General features: G+C 52.2%; 2 protein-coding genes across 2 annotated transcripts; both read left to right on the top strand.

Annotated features, from left to right (window-relative positions):
• Positions 1–742: 742 nt before the first annotated feature.
• On the top strand, positions 743–3,634 carry LOC119936620 (putative uncharacterized protein DDB_G0290521; the record flags this gene model as incomplete). The annotated part of the gene is made up of 1 exon (XM_038756079.1): positions 743–3,634. A coding segment is annotated over one exon (1,470 nt), but the record flags the coding sequence as incomplete, so codon positions are not given.
• Positions 3,635–4,526: 892 nt separating this feature from the next.
• On the top strand, positions 4,527–22,508 carry GCAT (glycine C-acetyltransferase). Its single transcript, XM_038756325.1, has 9 exons — positions 4,527–4,856; positions 10,535–10,665; positions 14,966–15,067; positions 15,303–15,449; positions 16,037–16,191; positions 17,342–17,424; positions 20,190–20,361; positions 21,595–21,716; positions 22,171–22,508. Exons 1-9 carry the CDS (start codon positions 4,652–4,654, stop codon positions 22,320–22,322), a joined length of 1,269 nt encoding a protein of 422 aa, XP_038612253.1. The 5' UTR covers positions 4,527–4,651; the 3' UTR covers positions 22,323–22,508.
• The last annotated feature ends 3,114 nt before the right edge of the window (positions 22,509–25,622 follow it).

Consider the following 25,622-nt stretch of genomic DNA (forward strand, 5'->3'; position numbering starts at 1 on the left):
GGGAATGTTCCGTTCTATCCCCAAACTGGGAAAGTCCTGGGGGTGGGGGGGGGTCCTGGGGGCGCGCCCCGTGTGGGCCCCCGGCCCCCGGGCCGGTCGGCGTGGGCGGCGCCCGGCTCGGGGCTCCCTGTGTTAGTTGGGGCGCCTTCCCGGCGGCCCCGGGCGGCCCGGGGGCTCCCCAGCGGCCGCCCCTCCGCGCCCCCCGCCGGCCCGGGCCCGGGCCCCGCCCCCGGCGGTCGCCCCCCGCCCCGGGCCCCCGAGCCCAACCGAAACGGGGCCCGAAAGGGCGAAATGGGGCCGGGCCCCGCCAGGAGCGGCCGGCGTTGGGGCGTTGGGGCGGCCCCGGGGCCCGGCCGGGGGCGCCGGCGGCGGGCTGGGCGCGGGGGCCGGGGCCCCGGCCGGCCGCGGGGGGCCCAGGCGGGCCGCGGGGCCCACCCGGGGGCCGGGAAAGGCCCGCTCCGAACCCCGGAACAAACACACATGGCGCCGCAGCGCCGCCATTCCGGGCCCCGGCCCGCCGGCCCAGGGCCCTGTCCTCACCGCGGTCCGCGCCGCCGCGCTAAATACCCGGATGCGCCGCCCGCCGCCGCCTCCTCCTCGTCTGCTCCTGCTCTCCTCAGCCGCACGGACGGACGGACGGCCACGGGCAGGGGGACGGACACCCCGGCGACCACCACCACCGCAGGCGGCGACACCCCGACGGGCGGGCGGACGCCACCGGGGAGGCCCAGCTTGACCCACGGGGCCACGGGCCTACAGCACGGGTGAAGGCCTCAGTCGCCTCAGCCACCTCAGCCACCTCAGCCGTCCCAGTCGCCTCAGCCACCTCAGCCGTCCCAGTCGCCTCAGCCACCTCAGTCGTCCCAGTCGCCTCAGCCACCCCAGCCGTCCCAGTCACCTCAGCCACCTCAGTTGTCCCAGTCGCCTCAGCCGTCCCAGTCGCCTCAGCCGTCCCAGCCGTCCCAGTCGCCTCAGCCACCTCAGTCGTCCCAGTCGCCTCAGCCACCCGTCGTCTCAGCCACCTCAGTCTACCCAGTCGCCTCAGCCGTCCTCGTCGCCTCAGCCACCTCAGTCGTCCCAGTCGCCTCAGCCACCCCAGTCGTCCCAGTCGCCTCAGCCACCTCAGCCGTCCCAGTCGCCTCAGCCGCCTCAGTCGTCCCAGTCGCCTCAGCCGTCACAGTCGCCTCAGCCGTCCCAGTCGCCTCAGCCGTCCCAGTCGCCTCAGCCGCCCCAGCCGTCCCAGTCGCCTCAGCCACCTCAGTCGTCCGTCGCCTCAGCCGCCTCAGTCGTCCCAGTCGCCTCAGCCGTCACAGTCGCCTCAGCCGTCACAGTCGCCTCAGCCGTCCCAGTCGCCTCAGCCGCCCCAGCCGTCCCAGTCGCCTCAGCCACCTCAGTCGTCCGTCGCCTCAGCCGCCTCAGTCGTCCCAGTCGCCTCAGTCGCCTCAGCCACCTCGAGGGACCGGCGGCGAAGGAAGCGAGAGACTCCATTCCGCCCAGAGAAGGGGACAGGGCCGCCAGCCAAGGCCCACCCTACCGCCCCTTTCCCGCCTCCCCCGTGAGGAGCCCCGGGCGGTCCGGTCCAGGAGGCGCGGGCCTCTCCCGTCCGGCCGCAGGCGAGGGCCGTCCCGGGACGATGACCGAGAACTCGGCCTCCACCCCGGCCGCCAAGCCCAAGCGGGCCAAGGCCGCCAAGAAGGCCACGGACCACCCGAAGTACTCGGACATGATCGTGGCCGCCATCCAGGCCGAGAAGAACCGCGCCGGCTCTTCCCGCCAGTCCATCCAGAAGTTCGTCAAGAGCCACTACAAGGTGGGCGAGAACGCCGACTCACAGATCAAGCTGGCCATCAAGAGGCTGGTGACCACCGGGGTGCTGAAGCAGACCAAAGGCGTGGGGGCCTCGGGCTCCTTCCGGTTGGCCAAGGGCGACGAGCCCAAAAAGCCCGCCGTCAAGAAGGCCAAGAAGGAAGTCAAGAAGGTGGCAACCCCGAGGAAGGCCACCAAGCCCAAGAAGGCCGCCGCCAAGTCCCCAGCCAAGAAGCCCAAGGCCGTGGCCAAGAAGGCCAAGAAGAAGCCGGCCGCCGCTCCCAGGAAAACCAAGAAACCAAAAACTGTCAAGGCCAAGCCGGTAAAGGCGTCGAAGCCCAAGAAGGCCAAGCCGTCGAAACCCAAAGCCAAGTCCAGCGCCAAGAAGCCTGCCAAGAAGAAGTGAAAACGTTCAAGTCCTTATTCCTTGGACACTCCTTCCCTTCACCTCCGTTTCTGTAAATAGATGCGCCTTTCTTTTCCCACCCCCAGCCTTCTACCCCTTTCTATTACGACTTTCTAAGAGACAGAACTTTTATTCCCTGGGAATCGTTCAGTTATTCTTCACGAACCTCGACCACCAACAACAAAAAAAGTCCCACCTCCGTAACGATGAGAGCATCTTTAAAGTCTTTTTATAGGATTTTTTTTCCCCCTCTTCTATGCTTGTTTTAAAAATCTCTCTGATGTGACCTTTGGGGTTGTTGTTTTGTTCTGGTTTTGCGGGGAGAGGGAAGCGTCTGGTCGGACGAAAGGGATCTGAGCCCCTCGGCCCGTTCCTGGCCGCTGGATGGATAATAATGATGGTATTTGTTGAGCGCCTACTCTGCGCCGAGCACTGGATCGTTGCGCTGGTGAGGTTATTTCCCTCAAACTCCCCAGCGCGGGGGATCCTTGTGATGGGAACAAAGGCCCTGGCAGAAACAGGAAGGGGCCGGAGAGGAGGGATTCTCATCTTGGGAAGGCTTTGGCCACGCCGGGTGTATGTTGGGAGTCAAAATGAACAGTTCCTTTTCCTCCCATCTGGTGACGCGACCATCCTCGTCCCGATCCTCTTACCAAACAGAGCAAGAGGTGTCACATTAAGGTCTGAAACCGGCAGCCTGTCCATTTTTTTTTCTCTTTAGTGGGTGGGAGAAATAGTGTCTAGTAACCGGGAGAGTCTTAAAAGTGGAGTAGAAACTGGGGAGTGGGCGGGGTGGGAAGAGCCTGCAAAGTGCCTGAATTTACCCTGTAAGATCCGTGCAGGTCCACAACGATATGATGGGTAGGTTGTTTTGATTTTTTTTTTTCCGTTTTCTTCCCGACAAGATCGGCGATTGCTTTGTTTTTTAATCTTTCCGAAGAGGAGTGAGTTCCCCATCCACTCCCCCCGCCCACCCCTGCAGGTTGGTGGTTAGCACCTCGTGGCTCCCCTCGCCCCCTTCTCCCACGGGACTCGACTGCTTTCTACGCCCCCGTTTTCGTGCTGGAGACCCACCCTGCGGTAACCGCTCGGTCCCTTTACTTCTGACGCTTTTCTAGGTAAATGAGGAGGGGGAGGGGGAGGAGACACCGGGCCACCAACGACGAATTCGTTAAAATCGCTTTACGGAGCTGGACCCGTGTACTCTTACGGCTTAAGTTTGAATACCCCAAGGAAAGGGGAAAAAAAAAGAGTTTATTTGCTGTTTTAAAAATTAAGGAAAATCTGGTAGGAATGATACCCGCTTGTTCCTTCTTTTTCTTTTTTTAATTTTATTTTTTGGTAAGTGTGATTCGCGCCGGAAAGGATTTGCCGTCTTTGTAATTGGAGAGTTTGAAATAAAATGGAGAGAAAACCCTCGAACGAGTGCCAGGGTGTCCTTTGACCGTGAAATCTGCTCCTTCGGCCCGCACCTGCCGAGGGTCTGGAGTTGGGAGGAAAGGGGAGGAAAGATGGGAAAAGGGGGGAAAAATGGGGAAGGGGCAGCTGGAAACCGGGGAGACAACGATGCCCGGGAGACCCCCGGGCGGCCTGGGCCTCTTCCCTTCCTCCCCGGACGCCAAGGATCAGCTTGGGGGTGGAGGATCGGGAAAGATCCGCTCTTGGATGATCTGGAAAAAAACCTGAGGGGTGGGGAGGGAAGAACCCCTCATTTTCCCATACTGCTCTTTCCTCCAGGGCTGCTCCCGAGCGCTTAGTACAGTGCTCCGCACCGAGCGAGCGCTCGCCGACACATACCGTGATGATGATGATTATGGTACTTGTAAAGGGCTTGTTCATTAAATCATGTACATATTTATTTTATCAATGTTTTGTTTTCTCTGTCTCCCCCTTCTAGACTGTGAGCCCACTGTTGGATAGGGACCGTCTCTATATGTTGCCAACTTGGACTTCCCAAGCGCTTAGTACAGTGCTCCGCGCACAGTAAGCGCTCCATAAATACGAATGAATGAATGATCGTATTTATGGAGCGCTTATTATGTGCAGAGCCCTGTACTAGGCTACGAAGTAAGCGCTCCATAAATACGATCGAACGACTGACTATAGTAGAGCACTAAAGAGAGACAATCCCTGCCCTCAACGAGCGGCTTACTATGTGCCAAGCGCTGTGTAGACGCTGCCCCCATCCCAAGCCCCCTCCCCGCCCGGTCCCTTCCGGGTAAACGGGGCGGGACTCCCGTTTTAGGCCCCGCCCGCGCCGGTCCTGGGTTCAACGGGTTGCGCGGGTTGAGGCCCGCCCATCCCTGGCCCCTTTAAGTCGCCAAGGTTGGCGACAGGTCGGTCCCGCCCTGTTGCCCCACGCGGGCCTCCCGTTGGTCAGAGGGGGGCCCTCCCCCAAACGCCCCCGTTGCTGGGGCCCGAGCAGCTGTGCCAGCCGAAATGTGGTGCCACCCGAGGCTCCTGCTGTGCCCGCTGGCCCGGGCACCCTGGGCCGGGCCAAGGAGGGACCGCTCGGCCCTCGCCCAGCTCACCCACATCCTGGAAGGGGAACTCGAGGGGATCCGAGGGGCCGGGACCTGGAAAGACGAGAGGATCATCACGTCAAAGCAAGGGCCCCACATCCACGTGGAAGGCAGCCAGGGAGGTAAATTCCCTAAGAATAACGATGATGATGGCATTTGTTAAGCGCTTACTATGTGCACAGCACTGTTCTAAGCGCCGGGGGGATACGAGGTGATCAGGTTGTCCCACGTGGGGCTCACCGTCTTAATCCCCATTCTACAGATGAGGGAACTGAGGCTCAGAGAAGTTAAGTGAGTTGCCGAAGGTCACACAGCAGACATGTGGCGGAGGCGGAATTCGAACTCATGACCTCTGACTCCAAAGCCCGGGCTCTTTCCACGGAACCACGCTGCTTCTCGAACCCCAACCCATCCCTAACCCATCCCTTGGGTTCCCTCTTAGAGCAAGTGCACATAGTAAGCGCTTAATAAATGCCATTATTATTATTATTATTATTTTTATTTTTATTCATTCATTCAATCGTATTTATTGAGTGCTTACTGTGTGCAGAGCACTGGACTAAGCACTTGGGAAGTACAAGTTGGCAACATATAGAGACGGTCCCTACCCAACAGTGGGCTCACAGTCTAGAAGTTTTGTTATTCATAATAATAATAATGATGGTATTTGTTAAGCACTTACTATGTGCAAAGCACCGTTCTAAGCACTGGGAGGGATACAAGGCAATCAGGTTGTCCCACGTGGGGCTCACAGTCTTAATCCCCATTTTACAGATGAGGGAACTGAGGTGCAGAGACGTGAAGTGACTTGCCCAAAGTCACACAGCTGACAATTGGCGGAGCCGGGATTTGAACCCATGACCTCTGACTCCAAAGCCTGGGCTCTTTCCACTGAGCCACGCTGCTTCTCTATTCAATCGTGCAGAGCACTGTGCTAAGCGCTTGGGAAGTACTAGTTGGCAACATAGAGAGATGGTCCCAACAGCAGGCTCACCGTCTGGAAATGTTGTTAGAGAAGCAGTGTGGCTCAGTGGAAAGAGCCCGGGCTTGGGAGTCCGAGGTCATGGGTTCGAATCCCGACTCCACCAATTGTCAGCTGTGCGACTTTGGGCAAGTCACTTCACGTCTCTGCACCTCAGTTCCCTCATCTGTAAAATGGGGATTAAGACTGTGAGCCCTACGTGGGACAACCTGATCACCTTATATCCTCCCCAGCGCTTAGAACAGTGCTTTGCACATAGTAAGTGCTTAACAAATGCCATCATTATTATTATCATATTGTGTTCTCCCAAGCCCCCGGAACTAATTATGATAATAATAATGATGACATTCGTTCATTCATTCATTAGAATTTATTGAGTGCTTACTGTGTGCACAGCACTGTACTAAGCGCTTGGGAAGTACAATTGGCAAAATACGGAGATGGTCCCTACCCAGCAATCGGCTCACAGTCTAGAAGGGGGAGAAAGACAACAAAACATGTAGACGGGTGTCAAAATCGTCAGAACAAATAGAATTATAGCTATATGCACATTATTAACAAAATAAATAGAATAGTAAATATGGACAAGTAAAATAAATAGATTAATAAATCCGTACAAACATATGCAAGTGCTGTGGGGATGGGACGGAGGGAGGGCAGGGGGGATGCCAAGCACTGCTCTCAGCCCTGGGGTATATACAGGGTAATCAGGTTGTCCCACATGGGGCTCACAGTCTTAATCCCCCTTTTCCAGATGAGGGAACTGAGGCCCAGAGAAGTGAAGTGACTCATCCAAAGTCACACAGCAGACAAGTGTCGGAGTCAGGATTAGAATCCATGACCTCAGACTCCCAAGCCCGGGCTCTTGCCTCTAGGCCATGCTGCTTCTCTGCAGTAAGCGCTTAGTACAGTGCTCTGCACACAGAAAGCGCTCAATCATCATCATCAATCGTATTTATTGAGCGCTTACTATGTGCAGGGCACTGTACTAAGTGCTTGGGAAGTACAAATTGGCAACATATAGAGACAGTCCCTACCCAACAGTGGGCTCACAGTCTAAAAGGGGGAGACAGAGAACAAAACCAAACATACTAACAAAATAAAATAAATAGAATAGATACGTACAAATAAAATAAATAAATAAATAAATAGAGTAAGAAATATGATTGAATGAATCAATAAATATGATTGAATGAATACGGTGCCCTGCACGCAGTAAGAGCTCAATAAATACGATTGAATGAATGTAAAAAGAGGAGCCCCTTCAGGGTGGGGAGGGGGTGGAAAAAAAGCTAGACCCCCGAGGCCCACCCCTATTTGAGTCCCAAACAGAGTTAAGTCAAGGGCCAAGACCCCAGGTTTGTCATTCCCGGGTGGGTTTTGGTAGGTGAGTTTGCTCTCTTTGCTAGGCCTTGTTTTCCACAGCAGTGAATCAATCAATCAATCATATTTATTGAGCGCTTACTGTGTGCAGAGCACTGTACTAAGCGCTTGGGAAGTATAAGTTGGCAACATATAGAGACAAGTCCCTACCCACCAGTGGGCTCACAGTCTAAAACGGGGAGATGGAGAACAAAACCAAACATACTAGCAAAATAAAATCAATAGAATAGATATGTTCAAGTAAAACAAATCAATCAATCAATCAATCGTATTTATTGAGTGCTTACTGTATGCAGAGCACTGTACTAAGCGCTTGGGAAGTACAAGTTGGCAACATATAGAGACAGTCCCTACCCAACAGTGGGCTCACAGTCTAAAAGGGGGAGATGGAGAACAAAACAAAACATACTAACAAAATAAAATAAATAAATAAATAGAGTAATGATAATATATAATAATATAGTAATAATAAGTAGTAATCGAGTAAATAGAGTAATAAATATGTATGTATGTAATAATATGTAATAATGTATCATCATCAATCGTATTTATTGAGTCCTTACTGTGTGCAGAGCACTGTACTAAGCACTTGGGAAGTACAAGTTGGCAACATGTAGAGACAGTCCCTACCCAACAGTGGGCTCACAGTCTAAAAGGGGGAGACGGAGAACAGAACAAAACATACTAACAAAATAAAATAAATAAATAATTAGAGTAATAATAATAGTAATAATAATATAGTAATAAGTAGTAGTAGAGTAAATAGAGTAATAAATATGTATGTATGTAATATGTAATAATGTATCATCATCAATCGTATTTATTGAGCGCTTACTGTGTGCAGAGCACTGTACTAAGCGCTTGGGAAGTCCAAGTTGGCAACATATAGAGACAGTCCCTACCCAACAGTGGGCTCACAGTCTAACAGAGAACAAAACAAAACATACTAACAAAATAAAATAGAGTAATAATAATAGTAATAATAATATATAATAATGTAGTAATAATAAGTAGTAATAGAGTAAATAGAGTAATAAATATGTATGTAATAATATGTAATAATGTATCATCATCAATTGTATTTATTGAGCGCTTACTGTGTGCAGAGCACTGTACTAAGCGCTTGGGAAGTCCAAGTTGGCAACATATAGAGACAGTCCCTACCCAGCAGTGGGCTCACAGTCTAAAAGCAGAGAACAAAACAAAACATACTAACAAAATTAAATAAATAGAGTAATAATAATAGTAATAATAATATATAGTAATATAGTAATAATAAGTAGTAATAGAGTAAATAGAGTAATAAATATGTACGTATGTAATGTATGTAATAAATCCGTACAAACATATACATATATACAGGTGCTGTGGGGAAGGGAAGGAGGTAAGGCGGGGGGGATGGAGATGGGGAGGAAGGAGGGGGCTCAGTCTGGGAAGGCCTCCTGGAGGAGGTGAGCTCTCAGTAGGGCCTGAGAGGAGGGGGCCTGGGGTCTACTCCCACTGTCATCCTTCGCCTTTCCCCCTGAAATTTAGAGGGGAGTGCTTTGAGCTGCTTGAGGGAAGGCTAGAGGAATCCATGTGGAATGGCTGCAGCGCCAGAAAATGGTGGGTGCTTGCCCAAATCAGTAAGCAGAGGCCTTCCCTCTGTTGCTCTTGCTGCTGTTCTTTCCGAGGTAGAAAGCCTGTGTTGTTTTTGGCTGTCCCTCACCTTCCCCCTTTCTCCTCCCCCACCTTCCGTCCCCTCCCACCTGTTAGCCTACCAGCAGAGCGCTTCAGGCCGGGCCTGCAGGCAGACCCCCTCCCCGCTCTCCTGCCCCCTGACCCTGTGACCCCTGGAGGCCCAGGGAAAGCTGGAATACAAACTAGGCCACCTCCATCATCATCATCAATCGTATTTATTGAGCGCTTACTATGTGCAGAGCACTGTACTAAGCGCTTGGGAAGTACAAATCGGCAACATATAGAGACAGTCCCTACCCAACAGTGGGCTCACAGTCTAAAAGGGGGAGACAGAGAACAAAACCAAACATACTAACAAAATAAAATAAATAGAATAGATATGTACAAATAAATTAATTAAATAAATAGAGTTTAAAAAAAAAAAACTCCAGCCCCACCACTCCTCGCCACACCCAGGGGGAGGGGAGTTTGTTAGGCTTGGAAGGAGAGAGAATAATAATGATAATGATGGCATTTGTTAAGCGCTTACTATGTGCAAAGCACTGTTCTAAGCGCTGGGGGGGAATACAAGGTGATCAGGTTGTCCCATGTGGGGCTCACAGTCTTAATCCCCGTTTTACAGAAGAGGGGAACTGAGGCTCAGAGAAGTTAAGTGACATGCCCAAGGTCACACAGCAGATGTGTGGCGGAGCCGGGATTCAAACCCATGACCTCAGGCTCCAAAGCCCGTGCTCTTTCCACTGAGCCACGCTGCTTCTCTAGAGAAGCCTGGGATGGGGGGGTCTCCCCCGGGCCCCCAAGAGAAGAGAAGCAGCATGGCCTAATGGCTTGGGAGTTAGAAGGATCTGGGTTCTCATCTCCACTCTGCTGCTTGTCTCCCCTGTGACCGTAGGCAAGTTTCCTTCTCTGTGCCTCAGTTCCCTCATCTGTAAAATGGGAATTAAGATTGCGAGCCCCGCATAGGACGCGGACTGTGTCCAACTCAATTTGCTTTTATCTACCCCAGCATTTAGGACATAGTAAGCACTCTCCATCCCCCCCATCTTACCTCCTTCCCTTCCCCACAGCACCTGTATATATGTATATATGTTTGTACATATTTATTACTCTATTTATTTGTCTTGTACATATCTATTCTATTTATTTTATTTTGTTAGTATGTTTGGTTTTGTTCTCCGTCTCCCCCTTTTAGACTGTGAGCCCACTGTTGGGTAGGGACTGTCTCTATATGTTGCCAACTTGGACTTCCCAAGCGCTTAGTCCAGTGCTCTGCACACAGTAAGCGCTCAATAAATACGATTGATGATGATGATGATCTTACCTCCTTCCCTTCCCCACAGCACCTGTATATATGTATATATGTTTGTACATATTTATTACTCTATTTATCTTGTACATATCTATTCTATTTTATTTTGTTAGTGTGTTTGGTTTTGTTCTCCATCTCCCCCTTTTAGACTGTGAGCCCACTGCTGGGTAGGGACTGTCTCTCCATGTTGCCAACTTGGACTTCCCAAGCGCTTAGTACGGTGCTCTGCACACAGTAAACACTCAATAAATACGATTGATTGATTGATTAACAAATATCACTCATCTGTAAAATGGGGATTAAGACTGCGAGCCCCACGGGGGACAACCTGATAACCTTGTATCTATCCCAGCGCTTAGAACAGTGCTTTCGCGCTTAACACCATTATTATTATTATTACTATTATTATCACTATTATTATTATTATTCCCCGTGCCCCATTGCAGGGATCCTGAACTTCTGCGCCAATAACTACCTGGGCCTCTCCAGCCATCCCGAAGTGATCCGGGCAGGCCTCAAGGCGCTGGAGGAGTTTGGAGCGGGTCTCAGCTCCGTCCGTTTCATCTGTGGGACGCAGGTAGGACACAGGTAGGACGTAGGTGGCAGAGGGCACCTGCCTGAGGGAGGAAGGGGGAGAAAGATTCACTGATATGAAGCAGCGTGGCTCGGTGGAAAGAGCCCGGGCTTTGGAGTCAGAGGTCATGGGTTCAAATCCCGGCTCCCCACTTGTCAGCTGTGTGACTTTGGGCAAGTCGCTTAACTTCTCTGGGCCTCAGTTACCTCATCTGTAAAATGGAGGTTAAGACTGTGAGTCCCCCGTGGGACAACCTGATCACTTTGTAACCTCCCCAGCACTTAGAACAGTGCTTTGCACATAGTAAGCGCTTAATAAATGCCATTATTATTATTATTATTATATGATCTCCTGGGAGGCTGGCCAGGGGCTAAAATACGATAAGCCTCTGGGACAATGGGTGGAGCAATCTCAGAAGGAGGCCGGATAATAATAATAATAATAATGATATTAAGTGCTTATTATGATGATGGTATTTGTTAAGCGCTTACTATGTGCAAAGCACTGTTCTAAACGCTGGGGGGGGGGAAATACAAGGTGATCAGGTTGTCCCACATGGGGCTCACAGTCTTAATCCCCATTTTCCAGATGAGGGAACTGAGGCACAGAGAAGTTGAGTGGCTTGCCCAAGGTCACACGGCTGACAAGTGGCAGAGCCGGGATTTGAACCCATGACCTCTGACTCCCAAGCCCATGTTCTTTCCACTGAGCCACGCTGCTTCTCTTCTAAGAAGCTGTTCTAATTCTATTTGTTCTGACGACTTGACACCTGTCCACATGTTTTTTAGTGTTGTCTGTCTCCCCTTTCTAGACTGTGAGCCCACTGTTGGGTAGGGACCGTCTCTATATGTTGCCAACTTGGACTTCCCAAGCGCTTAGTACAGTGCTCTGCACACAGTAAGTGCTCAATAAATACGATTGATTAATTGATACAAGGTCATCAGGTTGTCCCACGTGGGGCTCACAGTCTCCATCCCCATTTTACAGGTGAGCTAACTGAGGCACAGAGAAGTCAAGTGACTTGCCCAAAGCCACAGAGCTGCCAAGTGGCAGAGTCGGAATTAGAACCCATGACCTCCGACTCGCAAGTCCTTTCTCTTTCCACTAAGCCCCGCTGCCGCTCAGGAGTAGGAGCCCATGAGCTCAGACCTCCTCCGAGCTAAAGCAATCAATCAATCAATCACACAGCCAATTGTCAGCTGTGTGACTTTGGGCAAGTCACTTAACTTCTCTATCAATCAATCAATCGTCTTTATTGAGCGCTTACTGTGTGCAGAGCACTGTACTAAGCGCTTGCGCAGTACAAGTTGGCAACAAATAGAGATGGTCCCTACCAACAGTGGGCTCACAGTCTAGAAGACTGTGGGCGCAGTCTATGCCTCAGTTCCCTCATCTGTAAAATGGGGATGAAGACTGTGAGCCCCCCGTGGGACAACCTGATCTCCTTGTAACCTCCCCAGTGCTTAGAGCAGTGCTTTGCACATAGTAAGCGCTTAATAAATGCCATCATTATTATTATTATTAGGTCATGATTTCGAATTCCTGCTCTGCCGCATGTCTGCTGTGTGACCTTGGGCAAGTCACTTAACTTCTCTGAGCCTCGGTTACCTCATCTGTAAAATGGGGATTAAGATTGTGAGCCCCACGTGGGACAACCTGATCACCTTGTATCCCCCTCAGCGCTTAGAACAGTGCTTCGCACATAGTAAGCACTTAACAGGAGAAGCTGCTGTGGCTCAGTGGAAAGGGCCTGGGCTTTGGAGTCAGAGGTCATGGGTTCAAATCCCACCTCTGCCAACTGTCAGCTGTGTGACTTTGGGCAAGTCACTTCACTTCTCTGTGCCTCAGTTCCCTCATCTGTAAAATGGGGATTAAAATTGTGAACCCCTCGTGGGACAACCTGACCACCTTGTAGCCTCCCCAGCGCTTAGAACAGTGCTTTGCACATAGTAAGCGCTTAATAAATGCCATCATTATTATTAACAAATGCCATCATTATTATTATTATGATGATCCCTGCCCTCAAGGAGCTGACAGTCCACCACGGGGGACAGACATCAAAATCAATTACAGGTAGGGAGAAATACCAAGGTTTAAGATGTGTACATAAGTGCAGCGGGAGTGGGAAAGGGAGGGTGAAATCCCAGCTGCCTCTTATCGATATGCACGTAGGCAAACAGACCAAAAAGTGTTTAGTATCAAGAGCCTCTCCACCGATTTTTGCTCAGTTCAATAGGTTTGGCTCATGGAGCCGGGGCAGTGGGTTCGAGGGGCGGGTTTCCTTGTAGGGCCTCCGGATTGACCGAGGAACCCACGTGACGGACGGCTCATGCCCAGGGAAATGGCATTGCTGTCCCTTTCCCTATCACCGACTGTCTACCTCCCTGGGCTTGGGGACTGCCATGAACCCTCGTGAAACAAGAGTGGGGGCTGCTCTCCCTCAATCAGGATGATGATGATGGTATTTGTTAAGCACTTACTCTGTGCAAAGCACTGTTCTAAGCGCTGGGGAGGTTACAAGGTGATCAGCTTGTCCCACGGGGGGCTCCCAGTTTTCATCCCCATTTTACAGATGAGGTAACTGAGGCACAGTGAAGTGACTTGCCCAAAGTCACACAGCTGACAGTTGGCGGAGCCGGGATTTGAACCCATGACCTCTAACTCCAAAGCCCATGCTCTTTCCACTGAGCCCACGCTGCTTCAGGATGTTTGTTAAGAGTTTACTGTGTGTCAAGCACTGTACTAAGCACTGGGGTAGACACAAGCTCACCAGGTTAGACACAGTCCACGTCCCCCATGAGGCTCACAGTCTCAATCCGCATTTTACAGATTAGGTAACTGAGGCCCAAAGAAACGAAGCCACAAGTGGCAGGGCCGAGATTAGAAGAGTGCATCGAATGCATAAGAAATGCTCCGTCAATTCTGTTAAGGGCTTTCATTTCATAATATATGTTTGTACAGATTTATTACTGTATTTATTTTACTTGTACATATTTGCTATTCTATTTATTTTGTTAACGATGGGCATCTAGCTTTATCTCTATTTATTCTGATGACTTGACACCTGTCCACATGTTTTGTTCTGTTGTCTGTCTCCCCCTTCTAGACTGTGAGCCCGTTGGTGGGTAGGGACCGTCTCCATATGTTGCCAACTTGGACTTCCCAAGCGCTTAGTCCAGTGCTCTGCACACAGTAAGCGCTCAATAAATACGATTGAATGAATGAATGAGTGAACCCCTGACCTTCTGACTGCCAAACCTGTGCTCTAGGCCTTAGATCAGCCAGTTCTCCCTACCTCCATTCTGGACTTCCAGAGGCTGAACGAGACCGAGGTTACCAGTTGGATGAGTGTGGTGGTTGTGGAATTGTCTCGCGTGTGCAAAGGATTGCACACACATGGAAATCCCTGTGTGCCTGTTGGGAGTACTGGGCCCAGTGATCCACAAGGAAATACGAGCCTGGGGTTGTCCTCTGGTTAAGGCCTTCGTGGCCCTGCTTGGCCGGACACCCTCTAGACTATAAGCTCCCTGTGTACAGGGAATATATCTACCAACTCTATTGTATTGTACTCTCCCAAGCGCTTAGTACAGTGCTGTGCACACAGTAAGCGCTCGATAAATATCATTGATTGATTGGGCTCACTGGGCTTGTCCCATCCCAAATCCTGGCAAGAAGGGTAGTTTTCTACTGAATAATAAATGTACATATTCTATTTATTTTATTGTGTTACTATGTTTTGTTTGGTTCTCTGTCTCCCCCTTCTAGACTGTGAGCCCACTGTTGGGTAGGGACCGTCTCTGTGTATTGCTGACTTGTACTTCCCAAGCGCTTAGTACACACAGTAAGCGCTCAATAAATACGATTGATTGATTGATAATAATAATAATCGTAGTATGTGTTAGGTGCTTACTGTGTGTCAGGCACTGTCCCAAGCTCTGGGGTAGATTCCAGATAATCAGATTGGACACAGTCTCTGTCCTACGTGGGGTTCACAAGTCTAAGTAGGAGGGAAATCAGGTGTTGAATCTCCATATTACAGATGAGGAAACTGAGGCGCGGAGAAGTTAGGTGACTTGACCAAGGCCAGCCAGCAGGAAAGTGTTGGAGCTAGGATTAGAACTCAGGCCTGAGCTCTTTCCACTAGGCCATGCTGCTGACCTGGAAATTGACCTTGCCAAAATGATTTGGCCTTGGGTAGGCGGGACCTGGGAGCTGGTGATCCCCGGGAGGTGCATCGCCCGCCTGGAACTCAGCCCTTTGGGCCTCTGCCCCTCCCTCCCTTCTGCCCTCTTACCCCTGGCAGAACATCCACAAGAGCCTGGAGGAGAAGATCTCCCGCTTCCACCAGAGGGAAGATGCCATCCTCTATCCCAGCTGTTTTGACGCCAATGCCGGCCTCTTTGAGGTGAATGCGGTTTGCCTTGAGGGGGTCCTCGGTGGGGACCCGGGCTTCCTGGGGAGGGTTGTGGGAGGAGTCTCCGGGGTCCGGAGAAGGAGGAGCGGGGTCCTGTGGGACCCCCGGGCCCAGACTTTAAGAGCCTGGGAGCTTCTCCACAGGGGCCCCTTGGGAAGGAGCCGGGCGAGGTGGCCACCTGGGCTGGCGGAGTGAAGCCCCGCCGTCCCTTCTGGCCCCCCGACAGGCCCTGCTGACCCCGGAGGACGCCGTGCTGTCGGACGAGCTGAACCACGCCTCCATCATCGATGGCATCCGCCTCTGCAAAGCCAACAAGTTCCGCTACCGCCACCTGGACATGGCTGACCTGGAGGCCAAGCTACAGGAAGCCCAAGTAATCATAAGAACGACTTTCGTGTCACTGAGGTCTTACCATGTGCCAAGCACTGTGCTAAGTGCTGGGGGAAACCCCGCGTATGCAGATCCGACCCATTCCGTCGTCCATGTGGGGCTCAGAGTCTAAGTGGGAGGGAGAACGGCTATCTGGTCCTCATTTCACAGATGTGGAAACGGAGGCCTATGGAGATGAAGCGACTTGCCTAAGGTCAGCCAGCGGACAAGGGGCGGAGGCAGGATTAGAACACCGGACTCCCGACTCCCGAGCCCGGGCTGTTTTCACTAGGCCATACTGCTTCTCGCAGTAGGGAGGAGATGGCCACTCCACCAGGATGGACATCCCACTACTCCCCACCAGTTTGTGCTAAGGTCTAGGATGATTGTCCAGACTTTGGGGCCGGGGGATTTGGGGGCTCTCCCACTATGCTCTCTGCCAGCCCCTTGGTTAGGAGGAGGGGGACGGGGAACATGGTAGAGGAGCCACCCCCTGGATTAAGCAGGAGACCCTCTCCCTGCCCCTTGTCCCCGTCGGTCTCCCCCGTCCTTCAGCCCTCTGGCCTCTAACCCCGTCCTACTCCCCCGCAGAAGCACCGGCTGCGGCTGGTGGCCACGGACGGGGCCTTCTCCATGGACGGCGACATCGCTCCGCTGCGGGAGATCTGTGCCCTGGCCCGCAAGTATCAGGCCCTCGTGTTTGTCGACGAGTGCCACGCCACCGGCTTTCTGGGTCCCAACGGCCGGTGAGACTGCGGGCCGGCCACCGTCCTGCCTCTCCCTGCTTAGCCACGGGGGCCTGCACCACTGGGGCCGGGGCCTGCCAGAGGGGGAAACTGAGGCACGGTGCAGGGGAAAGAATAATAATTATGATGATGCTGGTATTTGTTAAGTGCTTACTATGTGCAAAGCACTGTTCTAAGCGCTGGGGGGATACAAGGTGATCAGGTTGTCCCACGTGGGGCACACAGTCTCAATCCCCATTTTCCAGATGAGGAAAGTGAGGCCCTGAGAAGTGAAGTGACTTGCCCAAAGTCACACAGCTGACAATTGGCAGAGCCGGGATTTGAACCCACGACCTCTGGCTCCAAAGCCCGGGCTCTTTCCACTGAGCCACGCTGCTTCTCTAAATTATGGTATTTAAGCACTTACTATGTGCCAGGCACTGTTCTAAGCGCTGAGGTGGATACAAGCAAATCAGGGTGGACACAGTCCCTGTCCCACGTTGAGCTCACAGTCTCAATCCCCATTTTACAGATGAGGTAACCTGAGGCACCGAGAAGTGAGGTGACTTGCCCAAGGTCACACAGCAGGCGAGTGGTGGAGCCAGGATTAGAACTCATGACCTCCTGGCTCCCAGACCCGTGCTCTATCCACTATGCTATGTTGCTTCAAGTGGAAAGTGGCTGGGGATGGGGCTTAGACCTCAGGAATCCCACTTCCCAATTTGGAATTCTTTCTTTCTTCTGACCACACAAGCCCTGAGCACTTCCATCTGCCCTCTAATAATTGTAACAATAATGATGGTAGCTGTTAAGCGCTTACTACGTGCCAAGTGCTGTTCTAAGCGCTGGGGGTAGATATAAGGTAATCAGGTTGTCCCATGTGGGGCTCACAGTCTTAATCCCCATTTTACAGATGAGCGAACTGAGAGCCAGGGAAGTTAAGTTACTTGCCCCAAGGTCACGCAGCAGACAAGTGGCAGAGTCAGGATTAGAACCCATGACCCCAAGCCCGTTCTCTTTCCGTTAAGTCACGCTGCTTCTCGCGCCAAGTAGGCCCGGCTGGGAGGGGAGTTGGGAACGTTGGCTTGGGAAGCTCCCGGTCCTGCCGGGTCAGGGTGGGATTGAGGTGGACCGTGAGATGGGCCCTGAGGTTAGCCACGTTTCCTCGCAGGGGCACCGATGAACTGCTGGGAGTGATGGACCAGGTCACCATCATCAACTCCACCCTGGGGAAGGCCCTGGGGGGAGCGGCAGGTACCGGGGGTCGTGACCCCAATCCTCATTCCACAGTCCTTCCCTCCAGCTCAGCTCCAGGGGCAGCCAGGACCACCCTCCCTCTCTCTTGCCCTCCTACCCTGGGTCTCTGCGCTTGGGCCCCTAAGGAGAGGCTTGGCGGACCACCACTTGGGCTTCAATCAATCAATCAATCATATTTATTGAGCGCTTACTGTGTGCAGAGCACTGTCCTAAGCGCTTGGGAAGTACAAGTTGGCAACATATAGAGACAGTCCCTACCCAACAGTGGGCTCACAGTCTAAAAGGAGGAAACAGAGAACAAAACCAAACATAGTAACAAAATAAAATAAATATTTTATTCAGTTATGAATATTTTATTCAGGCTTCAGTTTGGATGCCTCACTTTGGGGTGGCTCAGGACGCTGAGCGGACCCCCAGGTGCAGAATACTACTACTAATAATAATAATGATGGCATTTATTAAGCACTTACTATGTGCAAAGCACTGTTTTAAGCACTGGGGAGGTTACAAGGTGATCAGGCTGTCCCACGGGGGGCTCACGGTCTTAATCCCCATTTTACAGATGAGGTAACCAAGGCACACAGAGAAGTTAAGTGACTTGCCCAAAGTCACACAGCTGACAGTTGGCGGAGCCAGGATTTGAACCCATGACCTCTGATTCCAAAGCCCGGGCTCTTTCCACTGAGCCAGGCTGCTTCTCTAATGAGAATGAGGCAGATACTACATTTGGGAGTGGGAAGAGCCTCTCAGAGATCCCGTCTCTTGGGGTGGGAGGAGATGGGGTCTTTTAGACTGTGAGCCCACTGTTGGGTAGGGACTGTCTCTATATGTTGCAAACTTGTACTTCCCAAGCGCTTAGTACAGTGCTCTGCACACAGTAAGCGCTCAATAAATACGATTGATGATGATGATGGGGTCACTGTCAGTATCCTATCGGCAGTATTTTTTAAAAAATTTTTTAGTTTTTTTTTTTAATTTTTGTATGGTATATGTTAAGCACTTACTATGTGCTGAAGTAGATACAAGCTAATCAAGTTGGATACAGTCCGTGTCCCAGGTGGGGCTCACTGCCTCAATCCCCATTTTACAGATGAGGTAACTGAGGCCCAGAGAAGTTAAGCGACTTGCCCGAGGTCACGGAGCAGATAAGTGGCAGAGCGAGGAATAGGACTCTCACTAGGCCACTCTGCATTGAGGGCTCGCTGTGGGCTGGGCTCTGTATTAAATGCCCCCTTGATACCAAATGACTACTACGGGCCAGAGCACTGTTCTAGTCACCTGGGAAATATTCTAAAGAAGTTAGAGATGCAGTGCCGACTTTGGAGGAGGTTGATGGGGGAGACAGTAAACATAAATTGAGGATAAACCATTGAGTAGAGGGAGATAGTAGACCTAAATAACAGCCCCAGTCAATGAGTAAATACGGTGTGTGCACTGAGGTGAGTAAGGGTCGGCCTGCTGGAGAAGATTCATTCATTCAGTCAATCGTATTTATTGAGCGCTTACTGTGTGCAGAGCACTGGACTAAGCGCTTGGGAAGTACAAGTCAGCAACATTTAGAGATGGTCCCTACCCAACAGTGGGCTCAGAGTCTAGAAGTCAGTCAGTCAATCGTATTTATTGAGCGCTTACTGTGTGCAGAGCACTGTACTAAGCACTTGGGAAGTACAAGTCGGCAACATATAGAGACGGTCCCTACCCAACAACGGGCTCACAGTCTAGAAGGGGGAGACAGACAACAAAACGAAGCATGTGGACAGATGTCATCAGAATAAATAGAAATGAAGCTAGATGCACATCATTAACAAAATAAACAGAATAGTAAATAGGTACAAGTAAAATAAATAGAGTAATAAATCTGTACAAATATTCATTCATTCATTCAATCGTATTTATTGAGCGCTTACTGTGTGCAGAGCACTGTACTAAGTGCTTGGGAAGTACAAGTTGGCAACATATAGAGACGCTCCCTACCCAACAGTGGGCTCACAGTCTAGAAGGGGGAGACAAACAACAAAACAAAACATATTAACAAAATAAAATAAATAGAATAAATATGTACAAATAAAATAAATAGAGTAATAAATATGTACAAGCATATATACATCAATCAATCATATTTATTGAGCGCTTACTGTGTGCAGAGCACTGTACTAAGCGCTTGGGAAGTACAAGTTGGCAACATATAGAGGCGGTCCCTACCCAACAGTGGGCTCACAGTCTAGAAGGGGGAGACAGAGAACAAAAGCAAACATATTAACAAAATAAAATAAATAGAATAGATATGTACAAGTAAAATAAATAAATAAATAGAGTAATATACATATATGCAGGTGCTGTGGGGAGGGGAAGGAGGTAGGGCAGGGGGGTGGGGAGGAGGAGAGGAAAATGGGGGCTCAGTGTGGGAAGGCCTCCTGGAGGAGGTGAGCTCTCAGTAGGGCTTTGAAGGGAGGAAGAGAGCTAGCTTGGCGGATGTGCGGAGGGAGGGCATTCCAGGCCAGGGGGAGGATGTGGGCCGGGGGTCGACGGTGGGACGGGCGAGAACGAGGTACAGTGAGGGAAGATGGGATTCATCACGGGAGGCATCTGCCGGGAGAGCCGCTATAGGACGGTAAGGGACACTGAGATACGGTTTGGCCTAGCCGGAATTGGGGGAGAGTGAGGTGATGCGTGGGTTGGGGAGACCGGGGTTGGGGTGGAGGGAGTGGGTGGGGTGGGAGAGGGGTCCAGGCCTGACCTTTGACCCCGGTTCCTCTCCATAGGCGGCTACACCACTGGCCCCCGAGCCCTGGTGTCCCTGCTCCGCCAGCGGGCCCGGCCCTACCTCTTCTCCAACAGCCTGCCGCCCGCCGTGGTGGGTTGTGCCTCCAAGGCTCTGGACCTGCTTTTGGAAAGCAATGCCATCGCGCAGTCCATGGCGGCCAAGACCCGACGGTCAGTCCAGGGGCGGCGGGCTTGGGAGGGGGGGGACGAGTGACCGCTAGCCCTCTCCCTGGAGCTTGGCCAGTGAGAGGCACTGTGAGCTTCTCCCAGTCATTTCATTCATTCAATCGTATTTACTGAGCGCTTACCGTGTGCAGAGCACTGTACTAAGCGCTTGGTAAGTACAAGTCAGCAACACATAGAGATGGTCCCTACCCAACAACGGGCTCACAGTCTAGAAGGGGGAGACAGACAACAAAACATGTGGACAGGTGTCAAGTCGTCAGAACAAATAGAATTAAAGCTAAGTGCACATCGTTAACAAAATAAATAGAATAGTAAATAGAGTAATAAATCTGTACAAACATATATACAGGTGCTGTGGGGAGGGGAAGAGGATAAAGGGGGCTCAGTCTGAGAAGGCCTCTTGGAGGAGGTGAGCTCTTGTGGAAGCCAGAGTGGGGTTCTCTCTAAGCATTGTGGAACACTCCCACTCCGTTTCTCCTGGAAAAAAACACACACGTACACACAACCCCCCCACCTTCGTGTACGTGTAGCACTTCGTACACCTCTTCGTCTCTCTGTCCATCTCTTCTAAACTCCACGTACACTCCCTCTGTCTTCCTAAACTCCACCCACACTCCCTCTCTGTCTGCCTGTCGCTCCTGAGCTCCATATACAAACCCACACCCCCATGTCGCCCTGCCTGTCTCCTGAACTCCACGCACATTCCCTCTCTATTTGTCCTTTGGCCTCACTTTACCTCCCTCCCACCCTCACTGAGCCCCCATCTTTCCTCCTCCAGCCCCTAACTCCTCTCATCAGGAGTAGGGAGCTGAGGAGAGCAGTAGCAGCACCCCCAAACACCCCACTACTGAACCCAGCTGAGGAGCCATGGTGGGGGCAGGCAACCCTACCTGCCTTCCTTCTTCCCTGCTAATAATGTGTTTTTTGCATTGCCCTTTCATTTTTCCAAAGCGTTTTCGCATTATTCAATTACCTCATTTTGTCCCTGTGAGGCAGGGAGAGGCCCGGAGACATTCTGCCCATTTTACAGAGGCAGAAGCTGAGGCCCAGGGAGGCCAAGTGCCTCGGCCAAGGTCCTGTACCAGACCAGCTCCCAATACCAATGCTCACTCCACCAGTCCCCACTGCCACGTTCGAAGGGTCTTGCTCTCTGGGCTGTGGCGGCAGGGGTGGGGGGAATGGGATAACAGGGCCCGATTCCCCTCCCTCTGTGAGCAGGTTCCGCAGTAAGATGGAGGCGGCTGGCTTCACCATCTCGGGCGGCGAGCATCCCATCTGCCCAGTCATGCTGGGCGATGCCAGATTGGCGTCGGTCATGGCGGATGAAATGCTGAACAAAGGTGACTGGCACCGGTGGTGGGCTTGGAGGGGCTGGGCAGAACCAGTAGCATCCCTGGGCAGCAGACCAGGCTGAGACCCCCTGCCCCACAGAGGGGTCAGGAGACAGCCCCACTGAGCTTCTGTGTGCCCACCTGCTTCAACGAGGGGCTAGGAGACAGCCTCTCCGTGCCCTGGTTTCAGTGCCTGCCCCAGCAAGGGATTGGGGTCAGCCCTTCCTTGCCTCAGTTTCCCCACCTGCCCCATCGAGGGGTTTGGAGTCGGCTCCCCTGTGCCTCAGTTTTCCCAAACTCAGGGCTCTCTGAGCAGCTGAAGGTCCAGGGATGGGGAGAAGCCGCACCTCCCTGTGGCTCCCTCGGCTTCCCCACGGGCCGAGCTAACCGGAATTTCCACCTCATGTGGTGGGATCCGCCCCGGGCCTGCCTCACCCTGGGCCTGCCCCTCTCGCCCTCCCAGGCATCTACGTCATTGGCTTCAGCTACCCCGTGGTGCCCAAAGGGAAGGCCCGGATCCGCGTGCAGATCTCAGCCGTGCACAGCGAAGAGGACATTGACCGTTGCGTGCAGGCCTTCGTGGAGGTGGGGCGCAAGCACGGGGCCCTGCCCTGAACCCCCGACACCCGTCCCATCCCCGAGGGGGGTCCCCCGCTCCGCGCTCCCGCTGAACTGCCTGGATCCGGGGGCGGGCGAAGGGAAGCGGACACACATCCACCCCGAGGCAGCAGCCCGAGGGCGTCGGAGAGGAGGTGCTGGGAAACCCTCCTTTCCAATTCCAATAAAGCAGGAACCAATTGAGCTGGGCTCCGGAGGTCTTTGTCCAGCTCGGGCGGAGGACTGGAGCCTCCAGTTTAGGTCAGGGAGCAGGGGAGAAACCACTGCCCTGCCCGGCCTCCTCCTGGCCAAGAGGCCCGACTGAGGCTTCTGGTGAGGATCACGTCCGGTCGGCTAGCTCTGGGCGGGGCGGGCGATCTCTGTCCCGCCTCAGCTTAGGAAGGGAGAGAGCCACGTTGACGTCTCCCTGCAACAGCTGAGCCCCGGCTGGGAGGTCTCTCTGGGGGGAAAGCCTGGCCAGGGAGGGCGATCGGAAGGGCTATGTGGGGACGCACTGTTCGTTCTGAACTCGATACAGCTAAGGAAGAGGAAGGACGGAACGTGCAGGACTCCAGGCTTCATCAGGAGAGCACCTTGGGCCTGGGCCTTCTGAGAAAAGGGTCTACGTCAACAAGGGTTGTTGACATCCAGTGTTCTCTGGGCTTCTGGTAGTGATCCCCCCCACCCCCATGTCCAATCCCCATGTTTTCTTATCGACCATAAGCATCCCCCTCCTCCCGCCACCCCCTTGGGGCCCCCCAGGACACCCTGGACTGGTCAGTCTTATCTTTCAGCCCAAGGGGACCACACCTTCGCTCTCAGAAAAACTCAGTGTGTACAAACTTGCCCCACCACTCTCCCCGCACTGACCCGCACTGACGTAAGAGCTGGGGAGGGCATTGAGGGGGGACAGTGCCTGCCGCTCTCTGGGCTTGCTACGTCTCCACCTCATGGGGCTTTTGGGGGGTGAGGTGTGTGTGTTTGTGTGTCTTTTAGCTCTGATTTCCTCATTTTTCCTCACGGTGACCCTCTTGTCATGAGGCTAAAATCTGGGGCCTCCAAGCTTGTCATCTGCTTTATTATTATTATTAACAGTAATAATAATATTTAAGTGCTTACTATGTGTCAAGCACTGTACTAAGTCCTGGGGTAGATAAAAGATAATCAGGTCGCACATGGGGCTCACAGTCTAAGTAGGAGGATGAACAGGGATTGAATCTCCATTTGGCTGATGAGGCAACTCCCAGTCTGAGGAGGAAGAGCAGGTATCTTAATCTCTTGGGGCCTCAGTTCCCTCATTCATTTGGTCGTATTTATTGAGCGCTTACTCTGTGCAAAACACTTTTCTAAGCACTTGGGAGAGTACAATGTAACAATAACCGGACATATCCCCTGCTCACAGTGAGCAAAATGGGGATTCAATTCCCATTAAGTAAGCGCTTAATAAATGCCATTATAAATAAATTCTGGTTCTCCTACTTTGATGGTGAGCTCCATGTGGGACCTGATGATCTTCTGTCTACCCCAGGGCTTAGAATAATAATAATAATGATGGTATTTGTTAAACACTGACTTTGTGCCAAGCACTGTTCTAAGCGTTGGGGTAGATAAAAAGTAATCAGGTGTCCCACGTGAATCTCACAGTCTTCATCCCCATTTTGCAGATGAGGTAAGTACAGATGAGGTAAGTAATGATGATGATGGCATTTATTAAGCGCTTACTATGTGCAAAGCACTGTTCTAAGCGCTGGGGGGGGATACAAGGTGATCAGGTTGTCCCACGGGGGGCTCACAGTCTTAATCCCCATTTTACAGATGAGGGAACTGAGGCACAGAGAAGTCAAGGTACTTGCCAAAGTCACACAGCTGACAACTGGCAGAGCTGGGATTTGAACCCGTGACCTCTGACTCCAAAGCCCGGGCTCTTTCCACTGAGCCACGCTGTGACGGAGCCGGCATTAGAACTCACGTCCTCTGACTCCCAAGCCCGTGCTCTTTCCACTAAACCACGCTGCTTGCCTAGAACAGTGCTTGACACATAGTAAGCGCTCAACAAATATTGTTAAAGATTATAGTGACAATTAATAGGGCTACAGGGAGCTTCACTGGGATGGAGGTGGTGAGGTTGTAGGTGCCCCGAATGGGCAGCAGAGGGCGCTGTAGATTCAGTCTCCCCCCCCCCCCCCCCCCCCCCCCGTCCCCTCCCCGCCCAGGCTCAGGCATAATAATAATAATAATAATAATAATAATGGTATTTGTTAAGCGCTTACTATGTGCCAAGCACTGTTCTAAGCACTGGGGGAGATCTAAACACCGAGAAGCAGCGTGGCTCAGTGGAAAGAGCACAGGCTTTGGAGTCAGAGGTCATGGGTTCAAATCCCGGCTCCGCCAATTGGCAGCTGTGTGACCTTGGACAAGTCACTTAACTTCTCTGTGCCTCAGTTCCCTCATCTGCAGAAATGGGTATGAATGATGCGAGCCCCTGTGGGACAACCTGATCACCTTGTAAGAGAAGCAGCGTGGCTCAGTGGAAAGAGCACGGGCTTTGGAGTCGGAGGTCATGGGTTCGGATCCTGGCTCCGCCAATTGTCAGCTGTGTGACCTTGGGCAAGTCACTTAACTTCTCTGTGCCTCAGTTCCCTCATCTGCAGAAATGGGTATGAATGATGCGAGCCCCTGAGGGACAACCTGATCACCTTGTAAGAGAAGCAGCGTGGCTCAGTGGAAAGAGCCCGGGCTTTGGAGTCAGAGGTCATGGGTTCGGATCCCGGCTCCGCCACATGTCTGCTGTGTGACGTTGGGCAGGTCACTTAACTTCTCGGAGCCTCAGTTACCTCATCTGTAAAATGGGGAGGATGACTGTGAGCCCCACGAGGGACAACCTGATCACCTTGTATCCCCCCCCAGCGCTTAGAACAGTGCTTTGCACATAGTAAGCGCTTAACAAATGCCATCATCATTATTATTACTGTAATCTCCCCAGCGCTTAGAACAGTGCTTTGCACATAGTAAGTGCTTAATAAATGCCATCATTATTTTATAAGGAAATCAGGTTGTCCCACGTGGGGCTCACATTTTAGAGATGAGGGAGCTGAGGCACAGAGAAGTTAAGTGGCTTGCCCCAAGTCACACAGCCGATAAGTGGCGGAGCTGGGATTAGAACCCATGACCTCTGACTCCCAAGCTTGTGCTCTTTCCACTAAACCACACTGCTTCTCACGCGGCATGACTCCCCCAACCCCCCAGCCCCCACCCCCTCTGCCGGGGCATCTCAGAAATGGGGTCCTCTATGGGGTCTCAGCCCTGGGTGTGCAGACA

Source organism: Tachyglossus aculeatus, chromosome 14 (genome assembly GCF_015852505.1).
Source record: "Tachyglossus aculeatus isolate mTacAcu1 chromosome 14, mTacAcu1.pri, whole genome shotgun sequence".
NCBI lineage: Eukaryota > Metazoa > Chordata > Mammalia > Monotremata > Tachyglossidae > Tachyglossus > Tachyglossus aculeatus.